We start from the raw sequence: 20,817 nt of genomic DNA, 5'->3' as shown, positions 1-20,817 counted from the left end.
TGAAGACTAGACTATAGTGTGATGCGAATAATCAAAAATCAGTTCTGTTGCTTTGTAAAATACGAGCTGTAGATGAACAAATGTTGTGTATAAATATCTAACACTGGACGAGGAATGTTTTCTTCAAGTCTTTTGTAGGTTTGAAAGGAAAAATTATGAATGCTACAAATATACGAGATATGCAGCTCATGCGAATCTGACAATAAATCAATTTAAGTGCAAAAGCTTTTTTTTTTATTTCTCACAAGTTGGACACAGAGTAAAACGAAATTATTTCGAGTGACAGGCCAAATACAAAACCTTTTAAGATAAAAACAGCAACGAATAAGAGTGTAGAACATTTAAAAACACAGTGGATGGGCAAAACACAATTTTATATGTTTGCTTAATATAATTTCCTTGTATTCGATTTAAATGTAACATCAAACATTGAATTGAAATTTTGTGGCACCCTAAATCTTAACATTATAACAAACAAAAAAAAACGTTTGTTTCCTGGGTTATTCTGATGTTTTAAAAAATATAATGCAAGCCTGCAATGACCTTTATTTTTTCGTTTCTCAATTACATCTTATTTTACTTGATTCCAATGAAATAATTGCATCTAAAATACGATCCACACGTAATTGCTTGGACTGTAGCTCTCCTACATTCCATTCAACTCCATTATCACTTGATCTAAATGAATTCAAGACTCATTTTAAATCAGACTCAAAATGTCGATCTGCATCTATAATTGACACGGAGTATGCAATGAATATTCAACTCAACATTAAAATACTAAAAGTGGCCTGGCAGGCCACAGCTATGAATTAAGAGTTTATAAAAAGATCTAATGATTTAAACCCCAGATCTGAATGAGTTTCTCACAGTAAAGACATCACACAAAGGCTTGTATCTCATGTGTATTACAGGCATTTTCTTAAAAATCAGTACATAAGAACAATTAATGTCAGTAAAACAAGATAAACTTTACAAATCATGAGCCCAAAAAAGACAATGTTGCTTTAATAAAAAAAAGTCTCCGAAGCGCCTCAGAGGAGGTTAAGGGTTCCAGTTGTAACGTCTGGATGGTGGAGGTAAAGAGTAACCCCGTCCAGAATTATCCCCCTGAAACGAAAAAAGGCCTCCGTGAGCCACACATATTTTCCTTCGAATCCAAAAAACACAACGCTCACAAATTAAGAATCACAGGTGAGTAGAATAAAAAGCGCGAAGGTTGTCAGACCTGCTTTGGTCCACCTCTCATGTTGCCCTGTTGATTGTGGGGGGGCCTCCAGCCTCCCCGGCCCCTCTGTTGGTTCTGTTGGTAGGCAGCGGGCTGAGACTGCACGGATCGATTCCATCCATGAGCACCCTGCTGATTCCTGCGAGATCAGATCAAATATTACTGACAAACACGCCAGAGACGTCTCGCTTAAGGAACGTCTTCGGATGTCACCTGCATTTAAAATGTGAGGTGGATCTATATTCCGAACAGGATTGTGCACTGGACAGTTTTCAAATAAATAAACAGTGCAATTAAAATTTTTTGTTTACGTACTTTCACTAATACATTAAAAGTGACGGAAATGCATTACCGGATATTATTTAGAAGGAGCAAAATAATAATGAAACATCTGAAAAATCTATCAAGTAGAAAGTTCACCCAAAAGGAAAATTATTTTAGAATATATGCATGCCATTTTAACCCTGCGTGACTTTCTTCTGCAGAACACCAACAATATATTTTACATTTAGCAGACGCTTTTATCCAAAGCGACTCACAGATGAGGAAACATTGGTAGCAATTATAACATCATTTTTAATAACGTTTGCAACCAAATAACATTGGCCGCCATTGACTTCCAATGTATGGACACAAAACCAAGGAGACATCTCAAAATATGTCGTTTTGTGTCCAACTTAATAAATAAATTAAAAATTGAAACAAGTATAAGTTTTAAACAACATTAATGTGAAAATCATTTGGGCAAACTATCCATATAACCATAAAAAAAGTCCACAATACAACTTAAGATTTAATAACTTTGTACATGACATGTTTCATGGAACCCCGATGGATATGAAACAAGAATCAAATTAAGTAGACAAAGCAGCAAGATATATTTTTCAGGAACAAAAGCAGTTAGTTCCAGCGTTTGTCTAGGAGTTTCACGCCCCATCACGTGCTTGGCTATGAAGCAGGTCACCTTCCTAACATCTGTGGGTTTAGAAAGACGAGAGAGCCGGACAGATCAGCATCCCTCATTACTGAAACAGGTCACAATCTTCCTGAGGAATCCGTAATCCTTCTGGTTCCTTGTGCGTTTCATTCAGCCGCTCCTGATCGGTTAAAGAAACTGGGCTCTAATAACTACTGACCTAAGGTGACACAGGGCCACAATGGGCTCCCGGGCCTGAAAACTTGAACCAAAAGAAGCTGATTAGTCTCTGAAGTGGTCTGGAGCCAGAATCAATGGCGGGTCTGTGCGGCCCCCGGTGGCCCCTGTACACAAGAAAAACTGAAGCCCAACAGCATTAGTGCTGCCTCATTAAGCCCCGCAGAACTCTTTAAGAGAACATTTGTTTGGTTTGCACACAAACTCAATCCAGTCCGGCCCCCCACATGAAGAACATCAGAAACATGTATCCGACTCCGGACAGAGAGGTAGAAAGGTGACGTTGTCGTTAATCGACTGGAAGTTCCTTATAATCGTTCACGTGTCCATGTATGCATGTTTCAGACATTTAAAGCGGAAAATTGACAATCTACACACGAAGAGGAACTAACATGCTCAGTCTTACCAGGAATATTGTGATGGGTTTGCTTGTCTTGGTGGTTGACTCATTCCGGACTGACTGGAATCTAAAGAAAGTAAAAAAGACAAATGAGTTAGAAGCGGACGCAGTGTTTTTTGATATCAGAATAAGATTGTAAACGCATTCCAAACCATACGATTTTAAAGTTTAACATGCGACTCGTGCCATGTTTGTGCTAGAGATGTGAACGATATGAAGCACGGCTTGAGGAGAGACACGTTTACTGGGTGGAAGATAAAGCAAAACTCCCAAGACCTAATGACTAAATAAAGCCTGTTTGGCCACAGAAACAACCCCAAAACAACTTAACCACCGGACAAGGATGCTCTGGTTGCATCTCAAAACATCATGGAAATCAAATCTAGAAGACTAGAATCTATAAATCTTGCTTTTAAATAAAAAATTCTCAACTCCAAAGTTCCTAAGAAATTGTTTTCTTAGTTCTGTTCAACACAAAGACATTTTGAAGAATGTCAAAACAAACAGCTCTGATGCACTTTTTACCATTGCATTTTCCCCTACAATGGGAGGCAAAATCGGTCTGGTTCGAAGCATTCTTGCCAAAATCCTTCCCTGTGTTTATCAGAACAAAGAAATGTATACAGATTTGGAACAACTCGAAGGTGAGTAAATGATGACAGACATACATTTCTGGGTGAAATATCCCTTTAAAGAAGCGCATTCTTGCAAGCGAGACAAATGGTCTCCAAAATAAACGAAACGCAATTCATTGACCCAATTTGTATCTGCGTCTCACTGTAGGGAACGCAGGTTTGTGAGATGAACTGAATTGTGTTGTTCAGTAATATGAACAGGATTTAGAGCTGAGAGAGAGAATGGAAGGGGGGGATGTCAAAAGTAGCACATTTGCATTTCTTGCCGTGCTAAATGAAACAAGCATTCATCAGCCGGCGCTGTGGCGAGCTCAAGTGCTCTAGGTTCCAGCGCTGCAGGTCCTTCACAAAGACAGACTTTAAAAAAAGTAGCAAGCAGCTTCTTTCCAATCCAACGTTGCCAAGGTGATCACCAGCTGCAGGGCCCAAGCTGTTTGTTTTGTAGGGGCTGGAGCGGAGAAGAGGGGGGGACAAAGACGAGAACTTCGGCCGAAAAGAAAAAGCTGTCATTTACAAATGTGGGCTTGAAGGTGAAGACATTACGAGAAGAAAAATAATGATTCGGCATTTGGGAGCCGATGGGATTTCGCAGCTTTGAAAGAAACGTTTTGGGTTCAATACGAGTTAAGACTTGTGTGACAGATGCAATTATCACAGAAAATCATTTAGAAACGTTTCCCCAAAGTGTAAAATCATTCAAACTTGCGACTCCAAAATACTGCGAATCGCAGATAATGCTTTAAGGACCTAAAATGGAAATGATAAAATCAACATACTTTCTGGGAATAAAAGCATCAATACGACTTCTGAAAGTGAACAGCCATGTTTTACGGTCAAAGTACATCAAATCTTGTAATGTTGTTGCAAACCATTGCGGTACACATACTGCAATATGCACATTTGTGATATTACAATCATGTTGACATTGCACGGACTTAATTATGACAGAAAATCGTTTTGTACGGCTACTCGCAATGAAAAATATATCAACACTTGCATTTGCAATACGGCTACCCGATTTTGAAAACGCACATTATTGTGTTAAACAACGTGATATGGTAACACTTTAAATTTGTAAAATAAATACTAAGATTACATTTCTTCCGAGTAAAATAAGCATCACTACAATTTCTGAGAATAAACAGCCACGTTTTACTATCCGAGCACATAAATTCGACCTGTTGCGATAAGCACATTTAGATATTTAAATATATAGTGTAATCCTAGTTTTAAAATGCATTTATGGCAAGTGCACGCTAAAGAGGCTAAAATAAACAAGCTTTTATTTCCGTTGTATGACTAAAACATTTTTATAATCGCAATAACTTGTCCTTTGGCATCTCTCTAAAGAAACTGGACAAAAAGGTAAACAAATTCACACATCATCATATACACCGGTCATGAACGAAAGCTTCACAACAATCATTTTTGAGTGTATACTGCCTGTATTTAGATGCCATAGACCTCTATCAAATTATTTTCCGCTGTAACGGACATTACGCAACAGATGCTGTCAGATGCAGCAGACATTTAATTCTGCACCCAATAAACACCTCAGTACGTGATCTAATGACCGGAGAGAGAAAGACCGGCCGGACCACCCACTTACACCCCCATTATCAGTCTCTAATTCATCCCGCCAAACCAAAGAAGAAATTACAGCCAATTCATTCACCTCTTAATAAACACCGGCCACTGTCCACACACTGAATGTCGGGACGTTAAAGCCAGTTGACACAAAGCCCAAATAGGATTACGCATTAAAACACAACAGCAAATGCCGTTCTTATTAGCTTAACTCAGGGATTACGTCCTCGCCCAGCACTGACACGCACACACAGATGGACCCGGAACTCTGTAATGAGTCTGTAATGGACCTCAACAACACAGCTTATCAATAACCAAAGAATGAAGACCTTAAGACTGTAATATACCATTCGGTCCTTTACAGCCAGCTGTTTTGATTAGAGTTAACAAAAGAGTTTAGCGCATCTCCGGAGCTCCGCATTGATCTCGCACCGCAGGAGGCAAAGAGAGAGAGACGGTGAGCTCGAGAAAGTTAATGAGGATTTGACACCCCGCCGACCACAGACATCACTGATGACAGAGGGCACAAGTTACCATTATTTACAATAAACAACCTCTGAACTGTACGGAAAAACCTGTTTAAAACAAATACAACCACATCATTCAATACTCGAAGTACTATCAATGTAAAAACATGAAATGAGAGAACCTTTGTAGTGTTAACTTGTTCTAGAATGAAAGTGTCCGAAAAAAATCAAAACAGAACAAATTGATTTACGAATTGGTTATGAAAATTGAAATTTTCACGAAATTGACTTCCGAACTCGTAGGAATTGACCAACAATTTGCTTAAATGTATGTGGGATTCATCAGCTAATGGAAAGTTTTGCGAAGAAAACATATTAAAGTTACCTCATTGAACATATCCCAACCTGACGTCGCAGGGCCACGTCAATATTTTGAACTAAATTTCAAATGTACGATGTGAATTGTAGAAAAACGTACGATTGTTTAAAAAACAAAACAAGCATGAAGGTCCACCCCAAAACAAAAGTTCAAACAAGATCGGACAAATTCTTTCAAATTAGCCATCAATCAATTCGTTAAAAAAGATATAAACAAAATTTCATGCAAAATAAGAGTTGGCTGGTTCAAGAGTGTTTTTGGGGGAAACATATTGATACTCTTATGACAATTTGAATCTGGCTTTAAACATCATAGATCGTTTATAAAAGAACAACATACATTTTCTTTTAAGTTTCACAGAAACTACAATGAGTTGATCTCAAAATTAGAATAGTGTTATTTTTTACTCACCCACATGACGACAATAACTTTGTGCGAAAAACAAACCAAAATATGGAGTTTAATCGATATATTCTCCTCTTTATTGTCACTCGCGTTCACGAGCACTTCCACACATGCGCATTCGGTTCGTACGGTGCAAGTCTTCCTCAATATCAAAATCATCAGACATTTTGCAAAGATCAGCTTATAAAAAGCGTGCGTCTGCTTGTAAACAGAGTTGTGCTTCTGGGTTATCAGTCACCACCGAATGCGCATCACCAAAGACTGACATGACAGAAAAGAATATATCTAATAAAGTCGTTATTTTGCGTACAAAGTATTGTAGCTTCAAAACAATTCTATTGAGTCACTATGAGCAGATGGACCAATTTAATGATGTCTTTAGTACTTTTCTGGACCTCGACAAACTATTACCATGATGTCTATGAGGCCTGGAAATATCTCGGATGTCCGTACAATATCTTTATGTGTGTTCCGAAAGATACAGGGAGGCCTTAAAACATGTTGACCTTCATGTGGGTGAGTAACAAATAACACAATTTTGAGACGAACTTTTGCTTCAACTTCGTAAACCAACAGAAGCGAAACAAGCAGTATTATTACCATCTTAAAGAAACTGATAATTTTAGCTCTTTACACAACCGTGAGGATAAAAATGCAAATGAAACCTCAGACATTATCTCGAAATTGGTGAATTACGGTTTCAAAAACTCCTGAATATTTTCTTTGATTGCCTCATTCAAAGAAACGGCAGGCCCGTTCGGGACGGTTAGTGGGCTGTACGTTTAATTGGAGGCTTCAGTGTCGGGCTGCAGCGCACGGGCCAGTGAAGAGCCGCTGTGATCAACGCCAACCCCGAACCTCCATTTGCATCAAGTGGCTGTAGGGCGGCTCCACTCGCCCACAGATGAGATTATTCATCAACTTGCAAATTGGCACATCAAAGTGAGCGTGGAGAGCAGCGCGGAGGAGAACGCACGTCTGTGGACAGCTGCTCGATTTACTGACTCCGATCTCTCTGTCACCAAACTACTGAAGTAAACAGAGAGATGGGCCTAGACCAACACAACACCGTATTACATGAAAGCAGGTACAGCTTTCCTGTAGCTCACTGGTAAGAGCATTGCGTTAACAACGCAAGGCTGTAGGTTCGATCCCGGGGGATTGCAGATACCCATGTATAAATGTATAGAATAATGCTATGCAAGTCGCTTTGGATAAAAGCGTCTGCCAAATGCCTAAATGTAAATGTAAAAAAGAGCTATTTAAAATCAAGAATAACAGGCTGACCTGATTACTCCGAAGAGCAATCGCAAAAATACAGATTCACTGTCCAGTATTTGGAGATCAACCTTATTGCCATGACCTCATCAAGACATCATTAATGTCCACACACAAATCGTGACACACTGAATTTTTATAGCCAGGGTGGGTAATAAAAAACAATATAGGTCTGCGAAAAGTGTAAAACTTACATTGGGAGGAGTAATTGCCTCTCTGTGATGAACCGTAGTTTCCTTGATAGTTTCTGGGGGGCGGGGCATTGCTGTACTGCCCACCCCCACGATGACCCCCGCGAGGTCCTCCGGATCCAAACTGACCGGGCCCTTGACCTCTGCCCACATGGTGACTGGAAACAAAAAATACAAACTTAAGCAAACCCATTAAACACTTTAAAACAGTCAGCAGTCAAGTTTTGTTCAGTTAACCATCAGCAAACAATTCAAACAATAAACATGTACCTCGGTATACACTACCCTCACCTCAAATATTGAACTATCCTATTTCGACCCACTGACTGACACTGAAGTCACCAGACTTCTCGCCAGCCACCCCACAACCTGTCACCTTGACGCAATCCCCTCCCATCTCCTACAGGCGATATCCAGCACACTCACACACCTCCCTGCTCACCGGCTCGTTTCCATCCACATTCAAACAGGCCCAGTTCACGCCCCTGCTTAAACACACATTGGACCCCTCTACAACAGACAGTTACCCATCTCTCTCCTCCCAATTACTGCTAAAACAGTTGCGGCAGTTTTCAACCAGGTGTCTTCCTTCCTATCCCGGAACAAACTACTGGATAACAAGTAGTCCGGCTTAAACAAACCACTCAACTGTGACTGCTATTGGTCACAGAAGCACTCTAAATCCTCAGTCCTGATTCTTCTAGACTTATCGGCAGCGTTCGACACGGTCAATCACCTGGTAGCAACCCTGTCATCTCAAGGCGTCTCAGGTACTCATCTCGGCAGGTTCATATCCTACCTCTCCGGCAGATCCTTCAGGGTGTCATGGAGGGGCTCGCTTTCCACTGCTCACCACATGATCACTGGGGTCCCTCAGGGATCGGTGCTCGGACCGCTGCTTTTCTCCATCTACACAACATCCTTGGGTCCCATTATATGGCCACATGGCTTCTCCTATCATTGTTATGCTGACCACACCCAGATCGCATCTCATTTTACCCAGACGATACCACTGTAGCAGCTCGCATAACAGCCTGCCTAGATGACATCTTGGATGAAAGAGCATCACCTACAGCTGAACCCTGCCAAGACAGAACTACTCGTATTTCCGGCACACCCCACAGTGCGACCTCACCATCCAAATTGGCAAAACCACAACCACTCTATAACCTAGGAGTCATATTTGATGAACAGCTTCAATGATCACATTGCAAAGACAATGCGCTCATGCCGATATGCCATATTTAACATTAGAATGGTTAGACCCTATCTCCCTGAGCATGCGGCACAACTTCTTTGTTCAAGCCCCAGCATACTTTCACACCCTTCTACACCCCATCAAGAACCCTGCGTTCAGCAAACAAGCGGCATCCAATATTGCAGTCTCAAAAAGGCAGGAAATCAATTGCACGCTCATTCTACTTCACAACTTCTTCCTGGTGGAACTGTTTTGTTATTGTTCTGGCTTTTGTTGAAACTAGGAACCTTGTATTAGCTCCTATTGTATTATTGCTCCTGTATGACATATCGCTTATTGCTCCCTGAACTCTCTGTAAGTCGCTTTAGAAAAAAACATCTGTTAAATGACTAAATGTAAACGTTAACTTATTTCAACTTCGGTTAACTGCCTTTTTAGTCTACCAACACCTGTCTGCTCCCCAAGATAAAAGCCGATAACAGCTTTCATTAAGAAATTAGGTCTATGGTGGGCATTAATCTGCACACATCTCCTTTCCTGAACACCGTGCATAATTTCTCTCTTATCATTCACCAGATGTTTAATCAGCCGCTTTCATGACAACTATTGGACTAATTTAACATTTCCTTTATCATTCTACGCTTCACCAACAATAAAATGCAAATTTCCAGCCTGATTGTATTAGAGAAAGAAGAACTCAAAGCTTACTTCAGCTTTCTGAATCCCGATTGGTCCAGGTGGGCTTGCTGGCGGTTCGGGTTAAACCCGAGTTGAGGTCTCCATGGACCACGGTTACCCTGTTCCCAGTCTCCGGGTTTCAAAACCTTGTGAGGGATTCTGAAATAAAAAACAAGTTCAATGAAAGACTAGAATTATATGTTTATCCGGAGTAATGTCTGTGATATAAGATGCAGTTCTTACTTTGCACCAGGCATCACAACAGCCCTGAAGATATAACCGGCTTCATACTGCGGATCCTTGAATTTGATCCTGACAAAACAGACAGCGCAGGTATTAAGCATTAGTAAACAAACTTAAAGAACGATGTTTAGTTATTCAGACTAGCCAAGCGGCTTGTGTTCTGTATGCAGAAAAACACAATAAAATAATTCTCTCTCTTTCATCTCAAAAAGCTATCTACATTAACTACATAAATCCCGAGTTTCATTGAACATCTCAGAAGTTCAAACAGCATGAGAAACCAGAAAATATAAGCAGCACATGGTCGAGGTTACAAGGTCTGAAACTAGAAACATACAGTTTTACTTCCTGAAAATAGTCTCTATAGTCCATCTCTACAACCAGGATATTACATTTTTTTTTAGAAAACACTGACCAAAACTATAAATATAAGTAAGCCAAAGGCTGTTAATAATATAGTTATACATTACCTTAATGCATTTGCAGACGCTTTTATCCAAAGCGACTTGCATTGTTTTATACTATACAGTTTTGTTTCTAAGCATGTGCAATCCCCTGGGATTTTGTGATCTAATTTTATAAAAAAACATATCTGACCCATCACTAGGGCTGTTGCTATCGATTATTTTAGTAAGAAAGTATTCTACCAATTATTCCGTCGATTAATCGAGTATTCGAATAATAATTACTTTATTAAAAAGCTATACTGAATATCCAAGAGAAAATAAGACAGGTCTCTTAAAACGAACAACTAATTTGTCTCCTTTTTAGAAAAAATGGACTAAAACAAAGTAAAATACGATATATTTTCCTGTAATTTATTCTGCAGCGTCTTCTGTGTTTATATAACATGTCCAAAGTTTTGCAGACTGTGTGCGACAGTAACAATGGTCCGTGCGGAAACGAAGTGCTCCGTGTGTACTGTAGTTAAATGGATGAAATTAAGCTTTTTTTGCTCAGTAACATTTTAATTACTCAAGGAATCCTTTCAGCCCTACCCATCACATCAGAAAGTTGTAAATGTGACTCTTACCCAATGGCAGAGTTGCTGGAGTTGTCTCTCAACGTCGGGATGGGCGACTGCACAGGTCTGAGGAAAAACCACAGAATAGATGCCACAGCTTTAGTCTCAAGAGTCTCCGCAGACACGGCAAAACACAACAACGAATCAAGAAACATACGAATTGTTGTCTCCTTACTTATCTGGTAGAATAGGGTCTTCATCCAGATTTAATATACCCTGGATTCCATGGCAAAGTTCTGCAGGGATATCGGTGACCTTGAGAAAAAAAAAAGACGATTGGAGAAACAGACAGAGTTTGGATAAGAGCTTTAGGTGCTCTACAGCTGAGCTCCAACACGATACGCTTTATTTGTCTTTTGTGTTTGTCTGCGCGATTATAGTTTTACAGAGAAATACATTTTAAATAATATATAAATCTGTCTGTACCTCATCAGATTCTGCAAGGTACAGTTCCCGAATGAAGTCACACAGTGGGTGGGATTTGCCCACAAACACAACATCACTTCCCAAACTGTTCCTCCGATCTAAAAAAACAAGCAGTTTACAGATCACTCCACCAAAAGAAATGTCCTCCAGAGAACTCTAATATTCAGTAATATGTGTTCATTGCAGATCAAAGTATGTCTCCTCTTACTTTCTTCTTCAGTGAGATCTGGATAAACATCATCTAACGCTGCCCGCAACCTCCGCTCCTCTACAAACGGCAACAAGGCGACACCTGAAAAGACAACAAGAGGAATGGAGCCGTTTAACATTTACCAGGCGCTTTATTTGTGACTTACAAATGAGGTAAACAAGAGACGCAACTGGGAAAACATAAGGATAGCAAAAAGTTCTCATAACCTTCAACAAAGCTAAGATTCTTTTTAGGATAAAAAGAGTAGAAAAGAATAAGTCAGGGCTGTTTTAAGGATGTAAAGTTGATTGGTTACCCTGCCAGGCGAATTTCTTTCCATTCAGATCGATGGCAAAGTCATCAGGGTAGAAGTCAATGATGGAAGATTCCTGTAACAGACAAAGACGACCATCAGAAGAGGAAAACATATGCAGATACAAAATACTAACTAAAGCGACTTGAAATAAATCTGTCGCTTGGTTTAATATGTTGACGTAACTTCCTCTTAAACAGGAAATTAGGGTGAGACATAACGAGTTGCTCAAGCCAACGGCAATGAGTTGAGAGCACACACAGGGGCCGTTTCTCAATATGCGTTCTCGCTCTACGTCATCAATAACCACAGTCCAGTTACAATACTCAAAAACAGAGTACACAAGTACCCGCATGCGTTCTCGATATCAAGGATGCCTCGTATGCAAGTTTGTTCTTCCGAGGCTGCCTCTCAAGAGCGGTCTCCACAAGAACACAAGTCCATTCGTTGCATTCTTGGAATTGAGACACTAGAGAGGTTTCGATTTTATACAAAAATTAGTATGATTCTTCGATATGATATTTTGCTTTCAGGTTATGACGTTTCACTGTGTGAGGGTGTTACAATTACAGCTTTTAAATGAGTTCATTAAAATGTGTGTGTGAAGAAAACCGCTTTTTCCCATTGAACTAGGCGATAAAATAATAATGATGTGTATTGACAAAGCACCTTTATAAATAACGATTTAAACTTTCTTCGATATAACGCTTTGACTTAGAGACTTCTTCTGACATATGAGGACGCCGCGCACATCCAACACTACAGAACAAAGTTCTATTTCTTCGTCTCATTAGCTATTTAGCTGTAAAAAGCACACAAGATTATGCCAAAAACACACAAGGTTCACATGATTCGGCTTATGTTGGACTAGCTCTTTAAGTGACAGTAACCTAAGAACCTGATGCTGTCTCTCTTACTTCACAAATATTCAGTTCAAATTGAGAAAATGTGATTAATAAAGTGGTCCACATTTTCTACTGGTCGTAATAAAAGCGATTAAAATGTATCATCTATTACCGATATCGAATGATATGAAACATTATATCGATGATACATTTTTCACCTGTATTGCCCGGTCCATGAACATGATGTATTTTATATTTATGCACCAAAACAAATATGCCAATTGCATCAATTCATTAAATTAATTAGAAATTTAATAACAGCAGTTACGCACAGGGTTTGACATCAGGTCTCTCCATGTTGTCGGCAAAAAGTTTCCGCTGGCTGCAGGAAAAACTCCCATCAGCTGCTCCAAAGGCTTGAACTACGGAAGAAATAAGAGCAAACAGCCCTGATAAATCACCAGTCAACATATAAACAAAACATTTGTGTATTATTATGATCTATCAACAGAGCAGAGGTAGCGTCCTCCAGCGGTAGTAAAATTACCGGTTTGGTGTCTTTCTCGAACTCCGTGAACACTCCCTTGATCTCTTTGAAGTCAGAGGCGAACGGGGCATAATGAAAGGGAAAATACCACTTCCAGGATGCACATCCCTGCGAGATTAAAAACACAAGAGACACATTCAGAGCATCTGTCATTCCTCACAAACACCTATTACTGAATGACCAAGTCATTTTGAAGATGTCCATTAGCTGTCACATTTAGGCATTTAATGTGACATTTACCACGCAGTGTTTACACTCCAGATGACACAGATATCCGACCGTTTAGAGGCCAAATGCTTTAATAAAATCCTAAAGAGAGATTTGACTTGGGAGATCTCTGAACTACAGTACATAAACAATCTTTAAATGTAAAACAATTCTTGCACACATCAAGTCTCTACGTCTGTCAAAGTTGAAACAGAAACAACACTCGTGTGGGTAAATAAACAGCCACGTCGAGATATGACCCCCGCACGCACTTCACAACAATGCCCCTCCATCTATCATTCAAGCGTGCTTGTGTGTGTCATTCCGTGAATATCTAGCAGAAGGCAAGAAACACGCCTGACACAGCAGAGAGAATCAGTCCCATCCCCACGGGACGCTCTTATCTGCAGAGCACGCGGAGAGATCGCAGGCTGTGCATAAAAAAAGCTGCAATTACTGCGGACAAATCCCTCTACACTGATCTCTAATCAGCCCGAGATCTACTGAAGAGAACACGACTAATGACTGAATCTAAAGCGGAAGATCAAGACCTGCATTACCACGGCAAACAGAACACAAAGCTGTCGGAAATGATTAACGATAAAGAGATTATTCAGGGTCGCTTGCTTTCATCAGAACAGTGTATGACGTTCATACTTGCGCCCTACAAACGTAAAACTCATTCAAAGGTGTGCGTACATGTGACTCACCTGATAATAATACCTGAGCACCCAGCACAGGCCTTCAACGTACGACTGCACCACTTTCTTCCGAAACTCGTCGTCAGTCTCGTCCACATCGAATTTAGTTTTGTAGTAACGCTGTTTCCAACCTTCCTCCCATAACCTGCGAAACACAAATTTATGTTTGTCTTTCCCTGAATACATTAAACAGAAACGGGGCTCACGTCTATGCACATGCACGCCTTTGAGAAGGGCCCCGTGTGACTCCAGCTCCGTTAAGAGGCAAAGAGAAACTTATTCTCCACCATAGGATGTTTTGACGTGCTTTAGAAATTCTGCGCACATAATCGTGGCTGAGAAGCATCTGTGCAGTGTAACCCCTACAGCATCTCATTAGGGACGCACGGGAAACCTCCACGAATACCAATTGAACCCAATCGATTCAGAAGTGAAGTTGGTGCATTTGCTTTGGTTGTTTTATGTGTGTGCTGCTACAACAAGACAACAGATGACAAAGTTGTTCAGTCGTGTAGCATGAGCTTGTCTTTACCTGACGTTATCTTCGGGTTCTGGTTCACTGTCGCTGCCATCTGCTTTTCGCTTCACACCACGACTGTTCATGTCATCGCTGGGTCCGGCAGAGGTCTGCAATAAACAATATTTTTTATTTAAAAAAAATCCAAATGACTCAATATTGAACATTTGTATTATTATTTGCACTTTTATAACAGAAACTTTCATTGGGTTTTGATAACACAAAATGGCAAAATAGCATGAAACTGCTATTGGTTCTACTTCAAATCAAATGCAAAAGAAAGCAAACTACGTGCCTTTCCATTTTTCATCATGGCCCTCAAAGACTGTGCTGCTTCCTAGAAAGCACACAAACAGCTGAAGGTTTAAACCAAATGGATAAAACGAGCAAGCAGCTAAAGGACTGAAAAATACGACACTGCAGAACTGAAGATGTCACTGCACCTGGTTGCGGTTGTCTCTGTTCCCCTGCATCCTCATCTCATACGCTGACTGTCGAGCGTTCTGCACCGGCATCGATCTGCCGCGACCACCCAGAGCCTGAGGTGCGAATTGACCGTAGGGAACAAACGCTGGACCCTGATCCGCCTGAGAAGAGATTACAGATTAAACACCAAAAACATGCCGCTTGTTCACTTTCACAGGATTCAGACACTTGTTTTTTAAACACTACTGTTTTTCGGCTGATTAAATGTGTACTATGATTATTTTTCTTGTGATTGATGAACATGAAATCTTTCAAACAGTGTTAGTAAGATCATTTTATTTTTGAGACCACAACACTGTCCAATCAATGATTTGATTTTAAAATTCTCTTAAATGTCTCCGTGTAGCAGTTTTTGTTTAAACAAACTAAACAAACATTGCTCTTTATAACTAGATTTTATATAGAATACATGTTTACACCTCTTAGACAACATGTTGCTTTGTTAAACCTCACGAGAAAATAACGTGCATGAAAATGTAAAACTATTTATAGGGTGAATGCACTGAAGATGCCAAAATGTTATATTGTTATAAAACAATTAAATGTTCATTTGTGTCCTTCCATCTATTTTATTTTGATGCTTTTACTATTATTGTGAAAATTTTACTAAGTGAGCATGTGGCCTAAACTGTTGAATGACAACGAATGAATACATCAGACAGAAACAAGGCTATAGTTACACCCTCCAGCATTATTAATGCCGAATTAGAAACACACATGCGATCATTACGTTTGTGTGGGGTGAAGATACGAACTATTCAACTGCTGTCGACTGAATAAAACGACGTTGTGCAAAGCATCGACTCGCAGTTAAGGATGAGCAGTGTTAACATTTCATTGGAAAAGCCCACAATGTTGTTTCCCGTTAAAAGTTCATTAAGAAAAAAAGAACATACTTTCATCCGTTTCTTCTTCTCCTTCATTCTCCGTTTAAAACCCTCCTGTAAAAAATAAATACTCAATATGAGCCCCCAGCACTCCATTATTGTACATTTTTATAAATGATCGTGAGCAATGAAAGCCCTTCACATAACATAAGGCCTGACCTCGTCTTCTTTACGCTTTTTAAAGATGTTGTCCTCAGCCACACCGACGGCCTGCATAATGAGCTCAACCCGCTCCAGGTTCACAAAGCCGTTCTCTGTTAAGTAGCCCTGTAAAGAGTTAAAAACAGACTGTAAAAACTGCCTTTTTGTCATTTCATAATGTGATTGTCATGATGTTAAATAGAAAATAATCTGATTTTTGGATTTTGAGAAAAGAATGTGGTCAAGATTCGGCTGGTTAAAATGGTCCCGCAGCTCCTGCTGGTAAGTGTCTGTAACTACGTCATTAAAGGGCAAAAAGCTTTTTTTGCCATGGACCACCGTTGGCATTCTTTAAAAAGCCTAATATATATATATATATACAAAAGATTTTACAGTGAAAAGTGTTCTCAAATTTATTGCAGCTTCAGACTGATTCATTATGTCATACAAACACAATGCATGAATATACAGGCACAAGTATTCACCCCAGTTTTGTGCACAACGTCTTTGTAAATGCCAACCAGGCGATCGATGGCGCCCTCTCTGTGTAGAGACAGACACAAGATACAGTCAGAATGGAAAGCAGAACACACAGAAACGACAAGAGAATGAGTGTGGTCTGTGTGTGCGTGCCTGATCTCAAGAGACGGTAAGTGGGGCAGGAAGTCATTTCCTACGAAGAAGCACATGAACACCCAGTCGTCGACGCTCCGCTCGAAATCGTAGGGGAATGGAAGGCTGGCCATTGTCAACTCCCTTTCCAGATACTGCAGAGAAACAGCACATATTAGACGGCTCTATTGAGGATTGAAACTTTGAATCCAAGTCTTTTTAGAATCCAACAGATGATATTAATATACATCATTAGATTGATCAAATAATTTCTTGTTAAACTTGCAAAAAATTTAATGTTCATAAAAGATTACTTATAATTAGTATATATCCAGTAACCACAAAGATAAAGTACAGTACAGCAGGATAATAAACAGACAACAGATAAACTACCACACAAGATTGAACAGAAAATACCTCTCGTAACACAGACAAACGGATGAAGATGAACTCCTGCTCAGATACTGGAATTGTGTCTGCAAATTCATCATGCTGAAAGCGAAAACACAACATCGGGTCACAGACTGCAGAGGCAGAGCTTAGAGTGGATGAGAGGGTGTTTCTTTCTTACCTCGCCCTGTTTCTCTCGGGCCAGACCCTGACAGTCTTTAATCTCGTGGCCCATCTGGTTACACAGGGCACATGGTCTGGGTTTATTGGGTTTAAATTCCTCTCTTATAATGGTGAAGTTGGGCTCATGGGTCGCCAAACCCAACATAATCAAATCAGCTGGAGAACAATAAAGGATTGTTTACTACCATTTTTGGATGTGCTTCATCAGTTTCAGATTTTTTATTAAGTGTCTGTTCCCAAACTAATACGATGCTTTTTTTTTGTTTGCCTACAACATTTTAAAAGTTACCATCGGCTCCACAGAGACAGTGATGTGTGTTTGGGTCATGGTTCGGCTGAGCTGAAAGAGATAAAAACACCAAACGCATAAGTTAATAAGAATATTGAATCAGTATAAAGGACACGATTTCTTAACAACAAGAGTTTGCACATCTTTACCCCTCTGTCTTCTGATGTAATCCATAATCTTATGTTCTCCTTCGCCGGGTACACTGGCATCTGACAGAAACACCTACAGGAAAGATCCGTTTTCATTTTTCTTCTGTCCAACAGTAATAAAACCCCAGTAGTTTATAAGCTGAACCAAGGAGATGTATCACCTACCGTGATATTACTCCATCCAGGGTCATTGGTCAGTCTGTCTGCAACGTAATATCGCAAACACTTGGCCAAATTATCCATAAACTCTGTGCCCTATGAACAAAAATAAAAAATCTTGATGCTGAAAGCCATTGTTTTATTAAGAAACAGAACGTGTGTATTGTGCATTAAAAGGATTTTACAGCTGATGTTAAAGATAAAAATAATAACAAATCATTAATATCGGCAAGTATTCTAGAAATGGTAAGACATGACGAGATATAACTATACTGATAATTTAAATCAGGTTGGGGATTGCTGCGTATTATGTGTTTGTTTGCGAGCACTGAATAGGCCGCTCTCTGAAGACATAAAACTGGACTTATCAGACACACTTACTGGGGTGATACAGTTACTGTCAAAGCGCTCTTTTATCTCATCAGGTGGCAGGTAACCACCTAAAAACAAAGAGGAAAGAGACAATCCAACTGAGATGAACATTTCAGATACCATTAAAGATACCGCTTAAAGCAAAGTTTTAATTCAGAAGCTAATTTTCCGTTGTTTAACCAAAGGTCACCTCTCTGAATAACTTCCTCTCGTATTTTCTCTTTTTCTTCGACGAGCTCCACGCCTTCTTTAGACGCCCGGAAACGTCTTGATCGCTGCTGGTTCATTTTGGCACGAGGAGCCTGGAAATATTTCACAGAAACACAGTCACTAAGTGTCAACTTTAGTTTGCATGCAACGATATTTTTAGTTTAAACGTTTAGATGTCAAAGACGTTACACACCACACCATCGATGGCCATGTACAGAACTCGTCTAGGTCGAACGATGTTAAACAACCTGTCGATGTATTCGAAAATGGCGACCATCATTTCATCCTCGTTTTTTGGTGCTGGCCTGCAAGACGGGAAACAAATGTTTACATTTAATGTCATTTCGATCTCATATCATTAATGAAGTGAATCATTAGAGGGACTCGCTTGTCTTCCGGGTGTGTGCACGGGTGAATGATTCCATTCATGTCCAGATACAAGTTGTCAAACTCCACTTCATTTGGGTTGGGTTTGCTGGTATCCACAGGAATTTTTATTCCATTGTACTCTTTAGCCTGAAAACGACAAATAAGATGACAGATCATTTAGGAGGGAACATTCTCGAGCTTTCACAAAGAGAGAATCCAGCATCATCGCAATCAGAAAATGCACTTTTTATGCAGCACGTCTTTGTGTATCTGTATCTGTTATCTAAATAAAAAACATCACTTGCTTGGAAATACAATATAGAAACCTGGAGACATGCTTACATAGACAGCAGTGTTAGGCATTGATATCTAAACCCTAGTCATCTACACACACAGCATTCATTCACACTACATTAAAGACTCACTTCTAGTCAGGATGCCGAGTCCCTGTTTCATTTATTATAATATCTGACTGAATTTTTGTGTTTATTTATATATTTAGCTGCTCGTTTAGTGCTTCGTGTGAATGTTGTTACTAGATGAATGCATTTCTCAAGGGTTAAGACAAAGCCACACAGCTACTCATTTACTTAACAATGAATTCAATTTACCGGAACTAAAACAAACGAACAGTTAAAAAAGAGAAATATACAAAAATACCACATATTCGCAGTAGAGTGATTTTAATGAAATTAATAAACGTATAAACGTATTAACTGCGAGATCAATTAAAACAAAATTGCTGAGGAAATAAGTGTCTCACCTTCTCCTCGAGACAGTGGACGATTATTGACGGATATTTCCGACTCAACCAACGGAAAAACGCGGGGACTCCCATCTCCCGTAAAATATCGCACTTTCAAAGCGAAAAACAACTTTAAAAACGATTAAAAACAGGAAAACACGCAGAAAGTTGAATGAGTTCAAGCACACGGTACGCAGACGCTCGTGTACGATACCAAACAGCTTGCCACTTCCGGGTCGTCCGGAAATTACGCACAGCGCCGCGATGGCTGATGGGAACGTTGTTTTTGATTAACGTGTTATATCTGTACTGTTGTTTGAAATGTATAGTTACTAAACTTTATACCTGTTTGTATTTAACCTTGACAATAATAAAATAAAACATTATGTTTGGAGCCGTAAACAGGGATACAGCTACGGCCGGAAGTGTATGAAATATAGCCATAGAATTACAATAAATGACATTAGCTAACACCTACAGCAATCTTAAACCTTACCTTTACAACCCTAACCCTTACAATAATAATACAATAATAATACAAATAGTATTTAACTGTTGTCAGTGAGATGATGCGGAATTGAAGTGCGCATGCCCAGTGGAGGTAGGAACATACGGGAACATTACAATGAGAAATAACAAAGGAAATAATAATGTAAAGTAAATTATAAAGACAATAAAAACATAATTATGCTCAACCAATTCCAGAAAACAGTAAACAATGATTCAAAAGTGATAGGCAACTTTATTTTTATTTGTGATGTTAATCATTTCTAATATTACGTCTTTTTATTTTGTGCAGTTAATGTGAAGCAGCTCAAAACTTGACGAAGTGGTTTATAGTCTGACCATTTTATCTGATAAACGATAAAAAAATAACAATAAGATATGCAATTCAGCAGACCTGCATTTTGGATTATGAATAAAAAAGTATTTATTAATTATTTACAATAAAAAAACAACAACAATGTTGTCAACACAACGGAATATATACATTTTTAAGTTTTGTAATTTATTATCAGACAATTTGAGTGAAATGTGTTTTTAATATAAATATAATCATTTGGCATCAGCAAATACAAGTTTATTTATTAATTCATCTACACATTGTGAGATGTCTGCACCTCTTTTCCCTTTCAAATGAGTGTCATGTGGCAATATGTGGAGATAAGTATTCAGTGGATTTCACTCAAGAGCTGTTGAAGTCATGATGGAA

At 39.3% G+C, this 20,817-nt stretch overlaps 1 protein-coding gene across 2 annotated transcripts; it reads right to left on the bottom strand.

Annotated features, from left to right (window-relative positions):
• Positions 1 to 202: 202 nt before the first annotated feature.
• Positions 203 to 19,880, bottom strand: xrn2 (5'-3' exoribonuclease 2). 2 transcript variants are annotated; one of them, XM_079475148.1, is made up of 31 exons: positions 19,623 to 19,880; positions 18,879 to 19,006; positions 18,684 to 18,795; positions 18,471 to 18,582; positions 18,290 to 18,348; positions 17,915 to 18,004; positions 17,750 to 17,822; positions 17,601 to 17,651; positions 17,310 to 17,467; positions 17,156 to 17,230; positions 16,760 to 16,893; positions 16,612 to 16,669; positions 16,145 to 16,252; positions 15,995 to 16,039; positions 15,056 to 15,199; positions 14,908 to 14,949; positions 14,628 to 14,722; positions 14,105 to 14,240; positions 13,188 to 13,295; positions 12,973 to 13,062; positions 11,799 to 11,871; positions 11,501 to 11,584; positions 11,293 to 11,390; positions 11,042 to 11,121; positions 10,876 to 10,932; positions 9,843 to 9,911; positions 9,630 to 9,758; positions 7,727 to 7,881; positions 2,788 to 2,848; positions 1,229 to 1,367; positions 203 to 1,110 (listed from the first exon to the last, which is right to left on the bottom strand). In XM_079475148.1, exons 1-31 carry the CDS (start codon positions 19,695 to 19,697, stop codon positions 1,045 to 1,047), a joined length of 2,904 nt encoding a protein of 967 aa, XP_079331274.1. In that variant the 5' UTR covers positions 19,698 to 19,880; the 3' UTR covers positions 203 to 1,044. The 2 variants fall into 2 exon arrangements, with proteins under 2 accessions (XP_079331274.1, XP_079331275.1); XM_079475149.1 differs by lacking the exon at positions 14,908 to 14,949 and having other exon boundaries at positions 19,623 to 19,865.
• Positions 19,881 to 20,817: the final 937 nt, after the last annotated feature.

Source organism: Barbatula barbatula (assembly GCF_947034865.1).
Source record: "Barbatula barbatula genome assembly, chromosome: 15".
NCBI classification, from domain to species: domain Eukaryota; kingdom Metazoa; phylum Chordata; class Actinopteri; order Cypriniformes; family Nemacheilidae; genus Barbatula; species Barbatula barbatula.
The sequence above is the reverse complement of the archived record's forward strand: the minus strand, read 5'-3'. Positions and strand labels throughout refer to the sequence as shown.

Excerpts from the sequence above, each read along its gene's own strand:
- xrn2 (XM_079475148.1), bottom strand. The coding sequence starts at position 19,697 with ATGGGAGTCCCCGCGTTTTTCCGTTGGTTGAGTCGGAAATATCCGTCA. Across the intron at positions 16,894-17,155 it reads GTTTGTCTGTGTTACGAGAG|TATCTGGAAAGGGAGTTGAC; the intron begins GTATTTTCTGTT and ends GTTTCTCTGCAG. Across the intron at positions 14,950-15,055 it reads ACAGAGACAACCGCAACCAG|GAAGCAGCACAGTCTTTGAG; the intron begins GTGCAGTGACAT and ends TGTGCTTTCTAG.